The 16,024-nt window shown below is 58.0% G+C and overlaps 1 protein-coding gene across 6 annotated transcripts; it reads right to left on the reverse strand.

Annotated features, from left to right (window-relative positions):
• Positions 1-1,180: 1,180 nt before the first annotated feature.
• On the reverse strand, positions 1,181-11,621 carry Orai2 (ORAI calcium release-activated calcium modulator 2). Of its 6 annotated transcripts, none has more exons than XM_047532895.1 (4): positions 11,203-11,621; positions 10,135-10,309; positions 7,040-7,277; positions 1,181-2,895 (listed from the first exon to the last, which is right to left on the reverse strand). In XM_047532895.1, exons 3-4 carry the CDS (start codon positions 7,262-7,264, stop codon positions 2,356-2,358), a joined length of 765 nt encoding a protein of 254 aa, XP_047388851.1. In that variant the 5' UTR covers positions 7,265-7,277; positions 10,135-10,309; positions 11,203-11,621; the 3' UTR covers positions 1,181-2,355. The 6 variants fall into 6 exon arrangements, with proteins under 6 accessions (XP_047388851.1, XP_047388852.1, XP_047388850.1 ...); XM_047532896.1 differs by lacking the exon at positions 11,203-11,621 and adding an exon at positions 10,796-10,878; XM_047532894.1 differs by lacking the exon at positions 10,135-10,309.
• Positions 11,622-16,024: the final 4,403 nt, after the last annotated feature.

The following is a 16,024-nucleotide window of genomic DNA, read 5'->3' on the forward strand; positions in this document are numbered from 1 at the left end:
AGGACCGGCATCCCACCAAGCACAGGGAGCTCTGAACGGCTTTACTGGTTCACTCCGTTCCATCAGGGTGACTGTGAAAGATCCACACTTGGGACAGGAGTTAGGCCCACATGCATGATCTGCATGGCGTCCTGCATAAACAGCCAGCAGTCAGACAGATGGTGGCTGCAGGCGAGCCCTGGAAGTGTCCTGGAAGACACCGGTGACATCCGCCTTCACCATCTACACCAGAAACACCTGCGACTTGCAGCGTCCCAGTGGACAGGGCCTGGTGTGTCCCTGGGCTCTCGTCTCACAAGCACCAGGAAGGACACTGGACAAACCAGGGCAAGCCTGTGCTGGCTCCAGGGTGGCCCAGTGCCTGTCACCAGGCCAAGGCTGCACTCTGCAAAATCAGGTTACGTGTCCAGAAACTGAAGTCCCAGCCTGATTGGTTTCCCACCCCCGCCTGCCAGGCTGCGGCGTCTGTGCCGCTCGGGGTGGCAGCGTATCCCCCATGCTGCCACAGGCTCTGGAGCACTGTTCCCTCATGCAGGGCCATCTCTCTTCCTCAGAGGCCGTTTGCCCCAAGTCTCAGAACTGGAAAGGCCGGGGCTGGGGGAGCAGAGAGACACTGCAGGAACGTCACTGGCACCTGGTGTCTGGCGGGTGCTGAGGCCAGGCCAGCTCTGCTGGGGACCAGGTGTGGCCCCTGGCCCCGCCCAACACTGGAGCAAGCCTGGCACCGTCTGAGGAGCTGGGTGTCAGGGTCCCGGATGGCTCTGGCAAGTGGCATCAGGAGTAGGCCCAACATGGACCCTCAAAAGGCTCTAGCTGGAGGAAAAGCCCTCCATCCCTCCCAGCTATGGAAGCCACTCACTCAGAAAGGCCAGCCCATCTCACCCCTGCCAGGATGTAAGTAGCCATCTTGGAGTGAGGCTGATGTTCTTGAGCAGAGTGAACGTGGACCGGAAGGGCCTTCTCAGCAAGGCTCCGGGGGAGCAGACACCAACAGGGCCAGTGGCCCAGGGGGTGCTCTGTCCAGGCTCCCTGGGTGGATTCTCTGCCTGGTTCCCAACAGCCCCTTCGCATCTCAGAATTGTCCAGGATTCCGTTCTCAGCAGCATGTCGCCCAGGCCACCTGGGACCCACGGCACACCCCAGACCCTGGGCAGTCAGCTGTTAAGGAAGTGAGCAGAACAAGAAGCCCAGTGACATTTATATACAGAACCGAGGACAAGGCACCCTCTCCAGGCCGCTGCTGGGCAGGGGTAAACATGGTTTCGGAGCAGCTCAGGTGCTGCGCACACCCATGTAGGCTCATGCTGTAGCACTGATGGGCACGCCAACTGCGAGGGCAGGGATCTACCAGGTGCCCGAGGACACCGACCCCACGTTGCAGCGTGTCACCAGGGAGGGAATCTGCATCTGCCAAGGCCTGGCAGGCCTGGCAGGGGCCCACTGAGGCCCTGTCTTCCCCACAGTGGTTTAACAAGTGTCCTAACAAGGAGGCCTGCACTTCGTCGTCACAGGCCAGGCTGGGTCAGTGGCCCTGTTGACACCCCCAGGCTATGTCCTCTCAGCCCTTGGGGCCACAGGCAGCAGGGGGCAGGATGGCTTCAGTGCCCAAGTCTGTACCCCAACCTGCTGCTAACGCAGCCTAAAGCAGCTGCTGACAGGCTCAGGCCCTCTTGTCAAGAGGTGGCGCCTCTGGACTGGGGGCCCTTTCCCCACCTGGTGGCCACGCTCCAGGCTGCTGGCAGAGCATCGAGCCTCGCGCCTTGGAGAACCCAGAGAACTTGGCCTCCTTAGCAGGGCGTCGTGCAGGATGCCCACTCTCCCTCCCAACAGGCCCCTGCCCTGGCAGCTCCGACACCCAGTGCCAGTGCCACAACACCCCCCACGCCAGGCCACCCCAGGCCACTCCCTCCAGGGCCAGGAGGGAAGCACCAAGTCAAGCATTATCCAGTACCCCATCGGTGGCCAGCCCTGTCCAACCACGGGGGCTATGCACCTGGCAGGTAGTCACAAGGTCCACCTCTGCCCTCCAGGGGTCCCTCCTCCGAACCCACGGCCCTGACCCTGCTGGCTACAGGTTCTCAGATTCTCCCTGATGACCGATGCCGCAGAGCCTGTGCCGGGACACTCGGGCTTCCCCGGCCCTGGAAATCCCCAGGGCCTTTCCTCCTGGCACGCAGGCCTCCTGTGTCTCCGAGTGCCGCGTTCTGAGAGACCGACCGCAGCTTCCGGGTTACTGTGGCACGAAGACAGGAGTCAGATGGCAGCTGCGGTCTACCTGGCAGTGGCCTGGCAGCCTGGGAGCCCTGCGGCGTCGCTCAGAAGGGCCAGTGGTGCCATCGAGGAGGCCGCCCAGCCCTACACGGCCTGCAGGCTGCGCTCCTGGCCGTCCAGCTGCACCTTGAGCTTGTGCAGCTCCTCGATCTCCCGGTTGTGGCGCTCCGTCTTGTGACGCACCAGCGAGCGGTAGAAGTGGATGGTGAAGACCACGAAGATCAGGCCCACGGGCACCATGATGATGGTGGACACCAGGGCAGCCTGCCAGCCCGTGTGGCTACCGGGACCTGGCGCAGGACCAGGCTGGCGCCTGGCGTCCACGGGGAGGAACTTGATCCAGCAAAGCAGCACCACCTCGGCCAGGAAGAGCAGGATGCCCAGCACGGTGGAGAAGCCCCAGGCCAGCTCGATGTAGGGGTGCATGCGCTCGTGCGGCGACTCGCTGATGGAGTTGAGGTTGTGGATGTTGCTCACGGCCTCCACATTGGGCAGGATGCACGTGCTGATGAGCAGCGCGAACAGGTGCACGGCCACCAGCACCGTGGTGCAGGCGCTGAAGGCAATGAGCAGCGGCCGAGGGTACTGGTACTGTGTCTCCAGCTGCACCTCCACCATGGCCACCTGTCGAGCAGAGTGGGCAGGTGGGCAGGGCTGCACCTGGCCATGGCTTCCTGAGGGGCAGAGCCACAGGTGGACTCAGCCACATGGAGGCCCTCATGCCCAGGGTCACCCCTCACCGCTCCGCTGTGTCAAGCTTCTCTTCTTTCTGATCACAGCTGAAAAGCTCTCCCTAAGGGAAGCCTGCAAAGTAAAGATGTGGCGGGGCGAGGTGGCGGGAAGGGCGGCGCCCCAGGGTGCAGAGTGGGCTCCTGGGTGCAAAGCCACAGTTGGGCCAAGGCGGCGCGCACTGGAGCAGCCCGGTGGCAGCGAGTGGCTTTGCCACTGACACCAGAGCCTGCTGAAGAGTGCCCTGTCTAAACGTAAAAACCGACCTTTCAGGAAAGTCAAAGTGGAGCCCGCCTGGAGTTGCCTACCTGGACAGCCTGCACCGGAGCAGGTGCTGGTCCCGTGGGCAGCGTCTGAGCGCTGCATCCTGGAAGTTCAGGAGCGTAGGGAACAGAAGGGCTGAGTGGCAGGCCCACAGCTGGCACCCAGGGCCGCCAAGGGCTGGGCGAGCGCCCCTTGGGCTGCAGCCTGTGCTGTGCGTCTTTCCACAGCTCCTGGTTTGTCTGGCAGAGCGAGGGACTGAACGCGGGGCCAGGCAACTGCCCTGTGCTGAGCTACACCGCCCTGCAGTACTTCGTATTTGCTTGTTTCCTGGACTGGGGGCTGGACCAGGGGCTGAGCTACATCCTGGCTCTTTCCATTCTTTGTGGGAGACGGGCTCCCGAGCTTTCCCGGGCTGGCCTCAGATCTTCCTTCCTTCCGGGTGAGCCTCGCAGAGCTGGGACGGCGGGCGCACAGCACCGTGCCGGCAAGTTTAAACTGCATCTGCGAACTACGCTTTTCACTTATTTATTTCTGTAGTGCCGGGGCTCATGTGGTACACTGTGATTAAATAAGAAATTATTTCATTATTATTACTTTTTGCAGTGCTGGGATTGAAGCCAGGGTCTGGCACCCACGGAAGGCACTCTACCACTGAACTACGCCCTCAGCCCCCCCAAGTTATTTTTAAATGAAAGAAAAAAGAAGACCGCAGAGGGAACCGGAAGCCCCAGCTCATCTCTGTGGCAGGAGGTGCCTGTGGCCATTTCTGGACTGCTCACCACACACCCGAAGGGGATTTCGCAACAGGCCCGTCCCAGGCTTCCCCAGATCAAGTCCAAGCCCATGGCATCCCCCTGGCTCCCCGCCCGGCCCCAGGGACCATGGACCACCCAGTGGAGGGTTTAGCCCAGGCCCACCAGGGTTTTTGGGGCTCGCCAAGAACCTTTCCCCAGGTACCCCAAAGAGGGAAATCAATCAAGAAAGGTGGGGGGCAGAAAGAGAGAAGCCTGAGGAAGGTCTTCTGTCCATTGTCCTCCCCTCTACCTGAGCCATCTCCGTTTTAAAAATCTCTTGAAAAAAAAAAAAAAAAAAAAAAAAAAAAGCTGGGTGGGGCTGGGGTTTGGCTCAGCTGGTAGAGCGCTTGCCTTGCAAGCACAGGGCCCTGGGTTCGATCCCCAGCACCACCAAAAAAAAAGCTGGGCACACCTGTAATCCCAGAGACCAGGAAGGCAGAGACAGGAGGATCCCAAGTTGGAGGACAGACTCAAAATTAAAAATAAGTAAAAAGGGCTGGGGATGTAGCTCAGTAGTAAATCACCCCTGGGTTCAATCTCCAGTACCAAAACCCAAACAAACAAAAAACATAAAAAAAAAAAAATCTCTAAGAAAGATTTCACAGCTTCCTTCGGCAGCTGCTGTGTGGGAGTGAGAACCTCACCCCTCATCCCTTGTTCCCCTTCAGTGATGACAGGACACTTGACTGGGGAAAGAAGACAGAGGAGTCCTGGTGGACCAGAGTCCAACAGCAACTCAGTAGCAATTATGGCTGAGGCCTCTGTGAAAAGTACTCAGGAAACCAGCAGCCACATGACACGGCTGGATCCTCTTTCTTCAGTGGCCTTGGGCAGGCTCTTGCTGCCACAAAGGATATGGCCCAATGAGAGGCTCTCACAAACCGCAGGGGGCTCAGCTCGGAGGGTGGAAGAGGGATGACTAGGAGGGTCGGGCTGTGCCTGAGGAGCAGGAAGAGTCGGAGGCGCCGCACTGTTTCTGCAGAGATTTTATGAGGTGGCTGTGGATCGCGGGCTCTCCAAGTTAGGGAAGAATAAATATGGAGAAGCGAGCTGCGGGCTGGGCTTGGTGCTCGCGGGGCCCAGGACCAGCTGCGGTTCTAACAGGGAAACCCGACGGCGCCACCTGCCGGTCCTTGCCCCAGCTCCGCCCTCCCTGAGGGTCCGCACTGCCTTTCCCCAGTGCCCACAGTGTGCCGATCTAACCCAGGGGCACGCGGCTGCTGTCTCCACCCTGGTCCCGGCTCCAGGCGCAACATTTCGGTGGCTTTCTGCCTCCCCAGAACTAGCTGTGGGGCTGAGTGTGTGGCACACGGTAGGCTGTGGCAGCCTCCCCGAGGGGAACTTCTGGAAGAGGAGGCACCGAGTCCACGGAGAAGAAATGAATCAGAACTGGCAAGCGTGAGTGCCACAGCCAGGCTGAGGACAGAGAGCACTCCTGGGAAGTGCTGGTGGCCTGGGACTGCTCCCACCCCCTCCTCTCAATGGTGGCCACCAGCCCTGAGGGCTACCATGAGGTCTCCTCTCCTCCAGAATTCCCTATTTGACAGAACTTCACTCACAGGGCTTGTTTTCCCATCTCCATTAGTGATTCTGAAGTCTTCAAGGGGTGAGTGTAAAACATTGTGAAGTGATGGGCCTTCCTGTAACCCCTGCGGTTCAGAGGCCGAGGCAGGAGGACTGCAAGGTCAAGGTCAGCCTCAGCAACTTAGGAGACGCTCTCAAAATTAAAAATAAAAAGAGCTGGGGATGCAGCTCAGGTAGAGTGCCCCTGGGTTCCGTGGCCTGCATGGAAACCCAAACAACGAACTTCGCACACGCATTCCTTTAAGTCAGACTTGAAAAGGTTCTCTTTTTAACAAGATGATAGCCACAGGAAGAGAGTCGGCGTGAGCCAAGGCTGCACACCATCTGATGACACACTCCTGTAGTCATGTCACAAAATAAAACACGAGATGTGAATGAGCCTTCTCTCAACTGCAGACCCAAACACCAACGTGCTGCCTTCCACGCTGGGCCACCTCTGCCTGCCTGCGGGATTCTCGTCCTCTCTGCCTCTGGCCCCCTCTGACCAGGAGCGGCTCGTTTTCCCCGGATGGCTGGGGTGGCTGAGCAGGCCCGGCAGTCAGAGGCCAGCTCTGCACACCGTTGGTCTTGTTTTTCCTACTAGGGACTGGCCCCAGGGCTGCTGTCCCACTGAGCCACACCCCAGCCCTTTTTATTTAGTTTTATTTTGAGCCAGGTCTCACTAAGTTGCTTAGGGCCTTGCTAAATTGCTGAGGCTGGCCTCCAACAGTGATCCTCCTGCTTCAGCCTCCTGAGTCGCTGGGATTACAGGCATGTGCTGCCATGCCCGCTCTGCCTACTTTTTATTTTAAATTGCACTGCCAATTTAACAACTGTAGATTATAGAATAATGATTACTTTTACTTCAAGAAAGAAACCATTTCCACCCCACAGCACCTCAGCACACAGCAGTGAGGGCTGAGCCCTGACTCTCACCCTCTGGGACAATTCCAGTGGGACAGGGACTGGAATCAACAGCAGACGTGGCTTTGCGCGAGACTGACTCCTGTCCTGGAATGACTCAGAGGGAAGACGGCGGCCGGGAACCAGGCCAGAATGGCCGCATCACCCCGGAGGCGGCCACATTTGGTCAGCGTCTGCCGCCCCGGCCGGCCTAACTCTGGTGATCCTGAGTCCTGTTCAAGTGACCCAGGTGGTCCCGAGGCGGGGGCAGCAGGGGTGCCTTTCCCAGAACCCAGTTCACGGAGCTGCTTCCACCCCCACCCTGCTCACCAGGCACACACGGGCTGTGAACACGAAAAGGAGCTTTCTGAGGACTGGGGCTCGGGTGCCCAGTCCCCCCAACAACCGCTGCGTGAGAGCAGAGTGCCCTGGGGGGAGCGGACGCCGGCACTCTTCCCGCGGTGCATCCTGGCTGGGGTGGGGAGCATGTGCACCCCGCACCCGGCTGCACTCACCATGGCGAAGCCCGAGAGAAGGGCCGAGGTCCTGCTGGAGGCCTTCAGCTTGGCCCTGCTCAGGTAGAGCTTCCTCCAGGACAGGGCCTGCACCGAATGGTGGTTGGAGGTGACCAGTTCCAGGTAGCTGCGGCGAACCCAGTCGCGGTAATCCATGCCCTTGTGGCCAGGCTCCGGGCAGGCAGGGGTGGAGGGGTCCACAGGCACGTTGAGCTCAGCACTCATGGTGGGGGCCAGGCTGTGGGGACGAGAGGGACATGCACAGGACCCTAGGTAGTTCTGTGGCCTTGAGAGTGAAGCTCCTGCGGGGAGTGGCAGCCCACGCCCATAATCCCAGCCACTAGGGAGGCTGAGGCAGGAGGATCACAAGTTTGAGATCAGCCTGGGCAACTCAGCAAGACCCTACACAATGCAGCGAGACCTGTCTTCAAGTGAAAGATAAAAGCGGGGTGCGGCTCAGTGGTAGAGCCCCTGGTAATCCCAGTACCGCCAAAAATGTGTACACGGAAAACAGTCTCCAAGTCTGTTTAACCCTCCCTGGGACCTGCAGAGCCAAACAGGCTCCAAAGGTAGAGCGGATCGGGGGTCCTGGTCTCTGGGGCAGTCCCCAAGCCAGAAAGTGAGAACCAGCTGCAGAAAAGGAGGGTCGGGTGTGTGTCACCAGTCGCCACCTGCAAAGCTGAAAGCAACCCCCCTCAGTGCTCAGGAAGGCTCCAACTCAGCGTGGCTCGGTGAGTGAACTTGAAGGGTGGCCACTGAATCCTCTCAGGTGGGCCACATTCCAGGGACAGGCTGCTGTAGCATTCAGAAAGAGCCCCGGGGGCTGGGAGTGAGCTCCGCGGGAGGCCTGAGTTCTGGGCCCAGCAACACGAAGGGGGAAAAGAAAAGAAAAGCCTGGGTCCTAAAGAAGCAGAGCCTGGATCTGACTCTGCTGAGAGATCCTGAGCACGAGGCCGGACCTGTGAACCTCACGCCCTCCTCTTCCGAACTGGGGACCCTGGCTGGGGATGTGGCTCAATGGCAGAGCACTTGCCTGCCGTGTGTGAGGCCCTGAATTAATCCCAGTGGAGCAAAAGACAAAACCAAACCTGGGGATCTTCCCACCTACAGAGCTCTCGAAGAAGATAAGGCCACATTCAATGACCAAGTGCCAACCGCAGCACACACACTTCCAAGGAACCACTGGCTTTTCAAATTAAACTGAATTTTAATCAGTACAGTTCACCCTAAAAACAAATCCTTAGTTTATACAACTCAAGTAAAGTCACATCAAGGCTGTGACAGAAACCTTTAGCAAAATGAAAAACTAGAGCCCTCAGCTGACACGAGCAACTTGTAGGAGAAATGGAGACTGGAGGCCCTTGGAGTCACCCCTGCTAGAAACAGGGTTTGACAAAAATGCAGACTAAACATCAGGACTGATCTGTGAGATTTGTGAATTTAACCCCAAGCCCCCACTGGTCTAAATAGGGGACTGGAGGGTCTCCAGTGACTTCAGGGGCAGCCTGAGCAGCCACACACTGGGATCCAGCTCTATCTAATTAATCTCCAGGGCATGCTTCAAGGGCACAGGCACCTTGCTTGGCCTCAGTAACTTTCAAAATCAGATCCAGTGGGCCCCTGAAAGTCTACTCAGGGCTTAGAAACACCTCGGGGTTCCTAGCTCCAAGGAGGGGACCTGAGAAGGGCTTTCTAGAAGTGTTGACCAGAGTCAGTGGCAAAGGAACTGCCCCCGCTTCACCCTTCCGAGTCTGTCTCTAGGAGGTAACGGGAAGATGTCAGAGGAGGGGAAGGGTCTCACTTGATCTGCTTTTCTCTTGGTTCTCTACCAGGTCACAAGGTCGCAGCTCTTTCTTATTGGCCCACCATCAAGATCCCTGTTCAGTTCTCTATCTGCCAGGGGATGCCAATTTTCAAGTGGAGCCTAGGAATGCCAAATTGGGCACCTGGGTTACACCTTGTCCACATGCGTAGCGAGCAGTACTGCACCCAAGCACTGCATCTCTGGAAGGTCCCTTCCCGTGAGGAGAATTCAAAGAAATAATGCTCACTGAACAAACTACTGGTTAGCTCCAAATAAATGAAAAGTGTCAGAATTTGGAAACGAACATTTCCTTTTCCCCACATAGAACAGAACTGAGCCTGCAGTCCCCTGGAGACAGTTCCCAGGGAGCGTGGAGGAAGCTAACCCTCGCCCTCCTGCATCCCACAGACGTTCATGCAGTCGATTCTTATTTCTGAGGGTTCCAAGGTAAAGAAGCAGAATGTTACCTTTAAGAAACTCACTGCCCAGGGAGGACAGAGACAAAGGGGTGACTCTCACTCAATGAGCCAACTGCTGCAGAGGACAGGAAGGGAGCACCAGAGAGCAGGGTTAGGGGATTCAGACCTGAGCAGTGAACTGGCAGAGAGGGACCCTCCTTCAAAGGTAAGATGCTGCCAACACAGAGGGTCCTGAGAGGCAGGAAGACCAGCTCTGGACACAGGTTTGGGATGGTTCCCACCTCCAGGCACAAGGTGGAAAGGCTGGCTGCCTGGCGGGCAGGGAGGTATGGGTGGAAGACACTTGAAGCCAGGGGCACAGCACAGGGCCTGTGTGACGAGGGTAACTGCAGGATTTTCTCTGGCAGTGCCTGGTCACGGAGGGATGGGGAGTTGGTGATGGGGACGTTTAGGCACTGCTGGGTCCATCTGGACTGGAACCACCATTCGACCCTGTGAAATGGTGGCTGAACTGAAAAGACTGGGAGGCCTGGTGCCCTCCAAAGGGAGGAAGGGACATGTAGGGTACAGCAGAGGGAAGCCTAGGGGCCCCCAGTGAATGGGAGCTGGGCTCCAATCTTAGAGTGGAGATCTACAGCCTCAGAGAAGTGAAGTCTGAGGACAGTCTCTAGGGAGTGGCTGGGCTCTGCTGCAGATGTCCCTGTGTGTGTGTGTGTGTGTGTGTGTGTGTCCCCTGGCGTGCGCCGGGCTGGGCAGGAAGGACTGTCTGCCTGCCTGGAGCTGGGTCCTGAAGGTAGGGAAGCTACTTCCTCCAGAAGTACCAGCCAGGACAGGATTCAAATCCACCCTTCACCCTCCCAGCCAGGGCCTACCTCGTGCCAGTTTGCCTCAGCGGGTGGAGCTGAGTCTGGTCCCCAGCTCCAGGCTCAGGGAGGAGGTAAGGGGGGCCAAGATGGAGCCGACATTTCTGTCAGGCGCACAGGCTCCAAAGGATGCTCTCCTGGCTGAACCTTCTGGGGTATCTCGGTTGTTTTTACGAAGAGCAGTCTGAGAAAAGAGGTCTCTCTCAAGATCAGCGATTCTGCCGGGCAGGCTGGACCCAAACGTTTCCACGGGGCTGCTTTTGGAGTTTGTCTGCCCTGACTTCCTCTGAACATCTGGGGCACGGGAAATGTCGCTGTCCCACAGGGGTGCGGGGTGGGACCCTGCAGCTCCCGCGGGGGCTCACAGAAAGGTCCACCTGCATCCCCTGTCCCTTCACCTCCAGAAGCCGCCGCGACCGCAGGGCCGAATCCTCTCGGCACCGCACCCCGTTCGGGATCCCGCGGGACTGGGGCCACCTGGATGTCCCCATCCCCCGGCCATCCTCCTTTTCCGTTCCGTCCCACGCCTCCCCAGGGGAAGTCCCTTCTCAGTCCAGTGTCCCCTGTTCGATGCGGCCCCCGCAGCGGGGCGGGGACTAGCCCGCGCCCCCCACCCGGCCCGGTGAGCGCGCCCGAGGCGGAGTGGGCGCGCCCGCCGCCGAGCACTCACCGGAGCTGCACTGCCCGCCGCCCCGGCTCCGCTCCGGGCTCGCGGCAGGCGGCGGTGGCGTGGCCCCCTCCCTCCTTCCGCCCGGCGCGCGGGGTCCCCCGGCCCCGCCTTCGCTGGCTGCCCCGCCCCCGCCGGCCGCCGCAGCCGCTGCCAAGGCAACGGCGCGCCGCCGTCACGTGACCGACCCACGGGGAGCGGGGCATGTGACCCGCCGGGTGGGCGGGGCCGGCCCCCCCTCCAGGAGCTCCGGGGTCTCCGCCCCCGCCGGGACCACCACCAGGCGACCGCTAGCGGGGAGCATCTCTCCCGCCTCCGCCGTGTGCAGAATGACAGGTCGCCCGTGGCCATCGACTGGCACGCCGGCGGCGAGGCGAGCTAGAGGACTGGGCCCCGCCCGGGCCACCTACTCACGAGCTGGACGTTCTCTGGCCCTGGATCATCCAGCGAGGACCGGCAGGGCCATTCCCGCTGGCCCGTGGGGGACGGGCCTGAGCACAGACGGGAGCGCCTGGGTTCACGCTCCGAAGATGCCCAGCGTCGCCCTTGGCCGCGTGGAGGGGTGGCGTGGGAACCGGGCGTTGAGGGGGCCAGGGTGGGGCGAAGGGTGGGAGGTTCTGGCCACGCCCGAGTTTGCCCGGCGTGTGTGAGGGCGCCACGCAGAGCCGGCATGGAGCAGGTTGGGGTTGCCCAGGTCACACCGCCCACTCCCGGGCCCAGCGAGACCTGCCTGGGGCACCCAGCCGGGCACAGCACCCTCGGCCCCAGGGAATGTGCGCAGAAGGCCTGCTCAAGGCAGTTCCCGGATTGCACAGGAGGGCTGTGCTCCGGCCCGCCCCTTCACTCGCTGCTGCAGCGAACCTCGCACCCTTGGGCCAACGCTGCGGTTTTACGACCGAGAAATTCAAACAGGAGCGTTCTTTTCAGGAAGTGCACATGAATAATTCACTGAGAGGCAGGATGGGTTCATATCAACCCGTCGGTGCCAGACGGCCCCTAAGGGTCCTTCCTTCGTGCCTGGTAGGCTGCTGCGTGCCCTACATAGGATTTTTCCATCTGTCACAACAGCATTCGACCGTGACACATTTATCCAAACGAAAGAAAAATTCCACTTCAACCAGTCCAGGTTTTCCGGCAACTGCGAGAGTAGGACGTTGCAAATGCCAGGCTAAATCCCTTCACACTTCAAGTTGCACTTCACGGCCCAGGGCTGAGTCCAGGAATGTTACCTTTTCATCCACGACACTTAAAAACAGACTAAACCAGTTTCCCTCCTGCTGATTACTGACCCAACAGGGATGGATGTTAGGCCCTAACAATGGCATAGAAAATCCCAGGATCCCAATACTGTCCCTGCCCCATTGCTACAAGAGAGGGGACAATTGATTTTCAGGGAGCAGAGTCCTCAAAAATTTATCATACTGTGGCTTTCAAACCTCAAGCTCTTGACAAACGAATTTGAAAACAGGAAGAAAACATTGTGTAAACTATAGTATTCGCATCAGATGAAAATTCCCTCTGCAGGGGTGGCATGAGCGTTCAGTCTTAGGAAGCCTTAATGTGCTGCCCTTTAGAGCTTCCAGGTAGTGACACCTCCAACCCCAAGCACAATCCAGCATGTCTGGACAGCAGCAGCCCCGGGGGGCCTCTCCAGGGCCCCTTCCTCATCAGAGGAAATGGTGCTGTCTCCCCTCAGACAATGGAGGGAGAAAACGGGAAGACACTGTTGAAAGCAGATTTGTCACAAAACTCTATTCAGAGGTGTGCTCAGGCACACAGGGAGGTGAGTGGGAGGTTCAGGTGAAGGGTCACAGTGTTGATGGCCGGGACATCGGCCAGTTTGTGCAGCTTCCCTAGATGGCTGATCTTGACAAGTCCCATCTCTCCTAAGGCCTTAGCTATCCTGCTTTGAAACAGACCAACTGGAGTCAATACACACGCCCACATCCAGTGGCACCATGGTCCTTGCTTTCCCTTTAGGATGGACTCAACAGTTGGTATGGCCAATGTTTCTAGCCCCTTGGCACCTTGCTTCGGTCCCATTGGCCATTGACTCCTATGGTCTAGCCCTTGCCATCACCCACAGCAGCTCCTCTGTAAAATTTCAAACACTCCACTGTTTTAGTCAACTTTCCATTACTATAACGAAATACCAGAGATGGGCAACTTTACAAAGATGAGATTTATTTTGGCTCACAGTTCTGGAAGTATGAGACCCAAATGGAGTGGCCCAGGCTCTGGAGAAGACCCCCCCAGACTGCATTAAATCATAGTGGGAGTGTGTGATCTGTGTGTGGTCTCTCTCCCGCTCATAAAGTCACTGGGCTTCAATCATGGGGCCCTCAAATCTAATCCCTTTCCCAAAGTCCCACCTTTAAACACAGTTGGATTGTTACCTTCTTAATACTATTATCATAAAACTTTGGGGACTAAGCTCCTGCATGAACTGGGAGGGTCCACCACTCTTCTCCCTTGACCTTTCTGAGACCCCACTTCTCCCAGGAAGATTCCTTTCCCCTCTGCTCAATCCCTCTGGCCACCTCCCACCTGTCTCTCACCCTCTTTAATGTCCCCTCTTTTCTACTGTTTCAAGGACCAGGTACAACCAGACATTCCAAGTCATCCTATGAGTTGGATCTCTTCCTGCCTGGGAGATACCTCTGCATTGCCCACCCCAGGGACCCTTGACGTCACCATGCCCACAGCTACATTTGTCTTCTTTCCCTCGCACACCTGTCTGCCTCCTGGGCCCTGTCTCCAGGGGATATTCCTCATCCCCCACTGGTGACATGGTCAACTTGGTATCACCCTGGCCTCCTCCTCTCCCTGTCCCGTTCCATGAACTCTCCTGCAGGAACATCTTTGGACCCTCCTCCCTTGCCACTGTTCAGGCCATTGGTGGCTCCACTGGAGACATTACTGTGCCTCCCACCTATTCCCTTCCAGTCTGTTCCCTGCATCAGTGACAGGCCCCCTCCCGGAAGCTGGGTCTGAGGCCTGTGTGCACTGTTGTGCTTTGGTCCTGTTCCTGATCAGAGGGTGGAGCTACTTCAAGAGGAGCCCTGGGTCCTGCTTCCTGTCACCATGTCGGTGCCTAGCGATGACCCTGGAATCATCTGGCTTTAGCACGTAGTGTTCAATAAACATTTGCTACATTTCCTGGAACGAGAATCTGTCTCTTTGGACTTGTTCCAGGTTAATTTCTAAGACTGCTCTTTATGGAAATACATGCTAATATATGGTAATCGTAGCTCACTTTCGTCAAGTATGCCAAAGAGTAAACATAAATTAACTTCCAAAGGGGAGAAGGGGAAACATGCCTGTTTCCATGATTACCAAGGAAGCAATTTCCACGCAGCTCTCTGCCTTCTGTGTGGCCTCAGGAAGTAGGTTGAGTTGTGACCAAAGGTCAGTAGAACATCACTTCTCTAACTTAAGTTCACATTTTTTCCAAAAGATAAATGTTGAAAATAGGAAAAATGAATTCAGAATAGTAATGGTAGTTAAGATGCTCTAAGCCAGCCTTCCTGGGGCCCTGCTTAAAATGCATACTTTGGGCCTGCACTGTAATGGATCAACTCTCTGGGGGGCATCATCCTGGAATGTGGATTTCTAAGCAGGCTCCCCCACAGGTGCTGCAAGCATATGATGATCGATCCCTTTTAACCAACCACAAGTGTCTAATTGTTCTTCCTGCCATATTAGCAGTTTGTTGGGTTTGAAGAACTTCCCTGTTTGCTTCCAGTCCCTGGATTTGCTCAGCCATTTAATGGTCATTTACTAAGCATCTCTTCTATCCTAAGCTCTGTGCTGGCACTGGGGACACAGGAAGAACCAGCAAAGGGCCCTGTCCTTGTGGAGCTGAAGGTGGGCAGTGGGCAGCAGTAAAGGATGACAGGTGGTGGTGGAGAGAAAGCCTCTCCAGGTGATGTCTGAGCGGAGGCCCAACCAAGAGGCGGCTGCAGGCAAGTGCAGGGCACTCAAGGTTGGTGTGAGGCCCAGAGCTGGGGCCCTGGAGAGCAGCGTGACCTGGCAAGGGATGAGGGAGGAGGCAGGGCCACCCGGCAGCACCCTGCAGCCCCGTTTCTTTCCAAGCGAGGGAAGCCAGTGAGGACTTGGCGCAGGGGGGTAAAAAGGCCTGGTGTCTGTTTTGAAGGGACCCTGCTCGGGGGCAGGGAACAAGCAGAGACCAAGATGCTGGTGATGTGGAGAGAGTAGGAGGGTGAGCAGGTCCAGAACCTTCAAGCCTGAGGCTCCCGTGAGCCGTGAAGGGAGCCCTCAGAACGGGGCTCTGAGGGGAGGAAGCGCACACTCACAAGGCTCTGGGGAGGATGGCACCTAAAGCCGGACAAGATCCCCTCGACAGGACAGGGGAGCACATGGGTCACTGTGCACTGCAGGGTGAGCTGAGAAGCAGGCGAAGGCGGAAAGCCCCTAGTAGGCCCGTCAGGAATGCGGAGAGAGAGACTGCACAAGGCCACGGGGCTGACCTGGCGAGGACAATCAGTAGGCCATGTGTCGGGTGAGGCGAGGTGGTGGAAGGAAGCAGAGGGCTCTGGGAGCTGGGCTGAGACGCCGTGGCTGGAGAGCGTGGAGACGGGCCGTGTGCTGCCGGAGGGAGGAGCGGAGAGTCAAGAGTCGGGGAGAACACTGCACTGTGGCAGCGGGTGAGCAGTGTGCCTGGATGCTGTGGCTGGGGGACAGTGGGGTGACCTGAATGCTTCCGCTTTCTTCCTGCTCCAACAGCGTGAGGGTGGGGAGCGTGGAGGTCTGGGGATGGGGCAATCTGAGGGCAAGCAGCCAGAGCCGGGCTGCAGCGTGACATCTGAGGTCCTGCGTCCACACAGCACCACAGCAAGGGGCAGTGCAGTGCCGTTCCCTGCTTCGGCAGTGTCCTTGTCATCCAGGGTGTTCACACACGCTGGCTGCCTATGGACCCAGGGCAATGCTGATGTTGTCACTTGCTGTGGCTGTGCTCTGCAGCCACCACGGTGGCTACAAGGTAAAGCTGAACCCCTGCTCCCTGGGAAACGTGGGGGCAGGCTCCCGCCTGTGATCCCAGTGACTGGCCAGGCTGAGGTGGGAGGCCAAGTGGCCAATTCAGCAAGACCCTGGTCTCAAAATAGAAGGGCTGGGATCTAGCTGGTCAATCCCCAGGACCACACGCACACAAAAAGCCACAGAACCAACCAGCCAGTCCCCGACGAGGAGAAATGCAGGCTTCCCAGTGCA

Source organism: Sciurus carolinensis, chromosome 18, assembly GCF_902686445.1.
Source record: "Sciurus carolinensis chromosome 18, mSciCar1.2, whole genome shotgun sequence".
In the NCBI taxonomy this organism is placed as follows: Eukaryota; Metazoa; Chordata; class Mammalia; order Rodentia; family Sciuridae; genus Sciurus; species Sciurus carolinensis.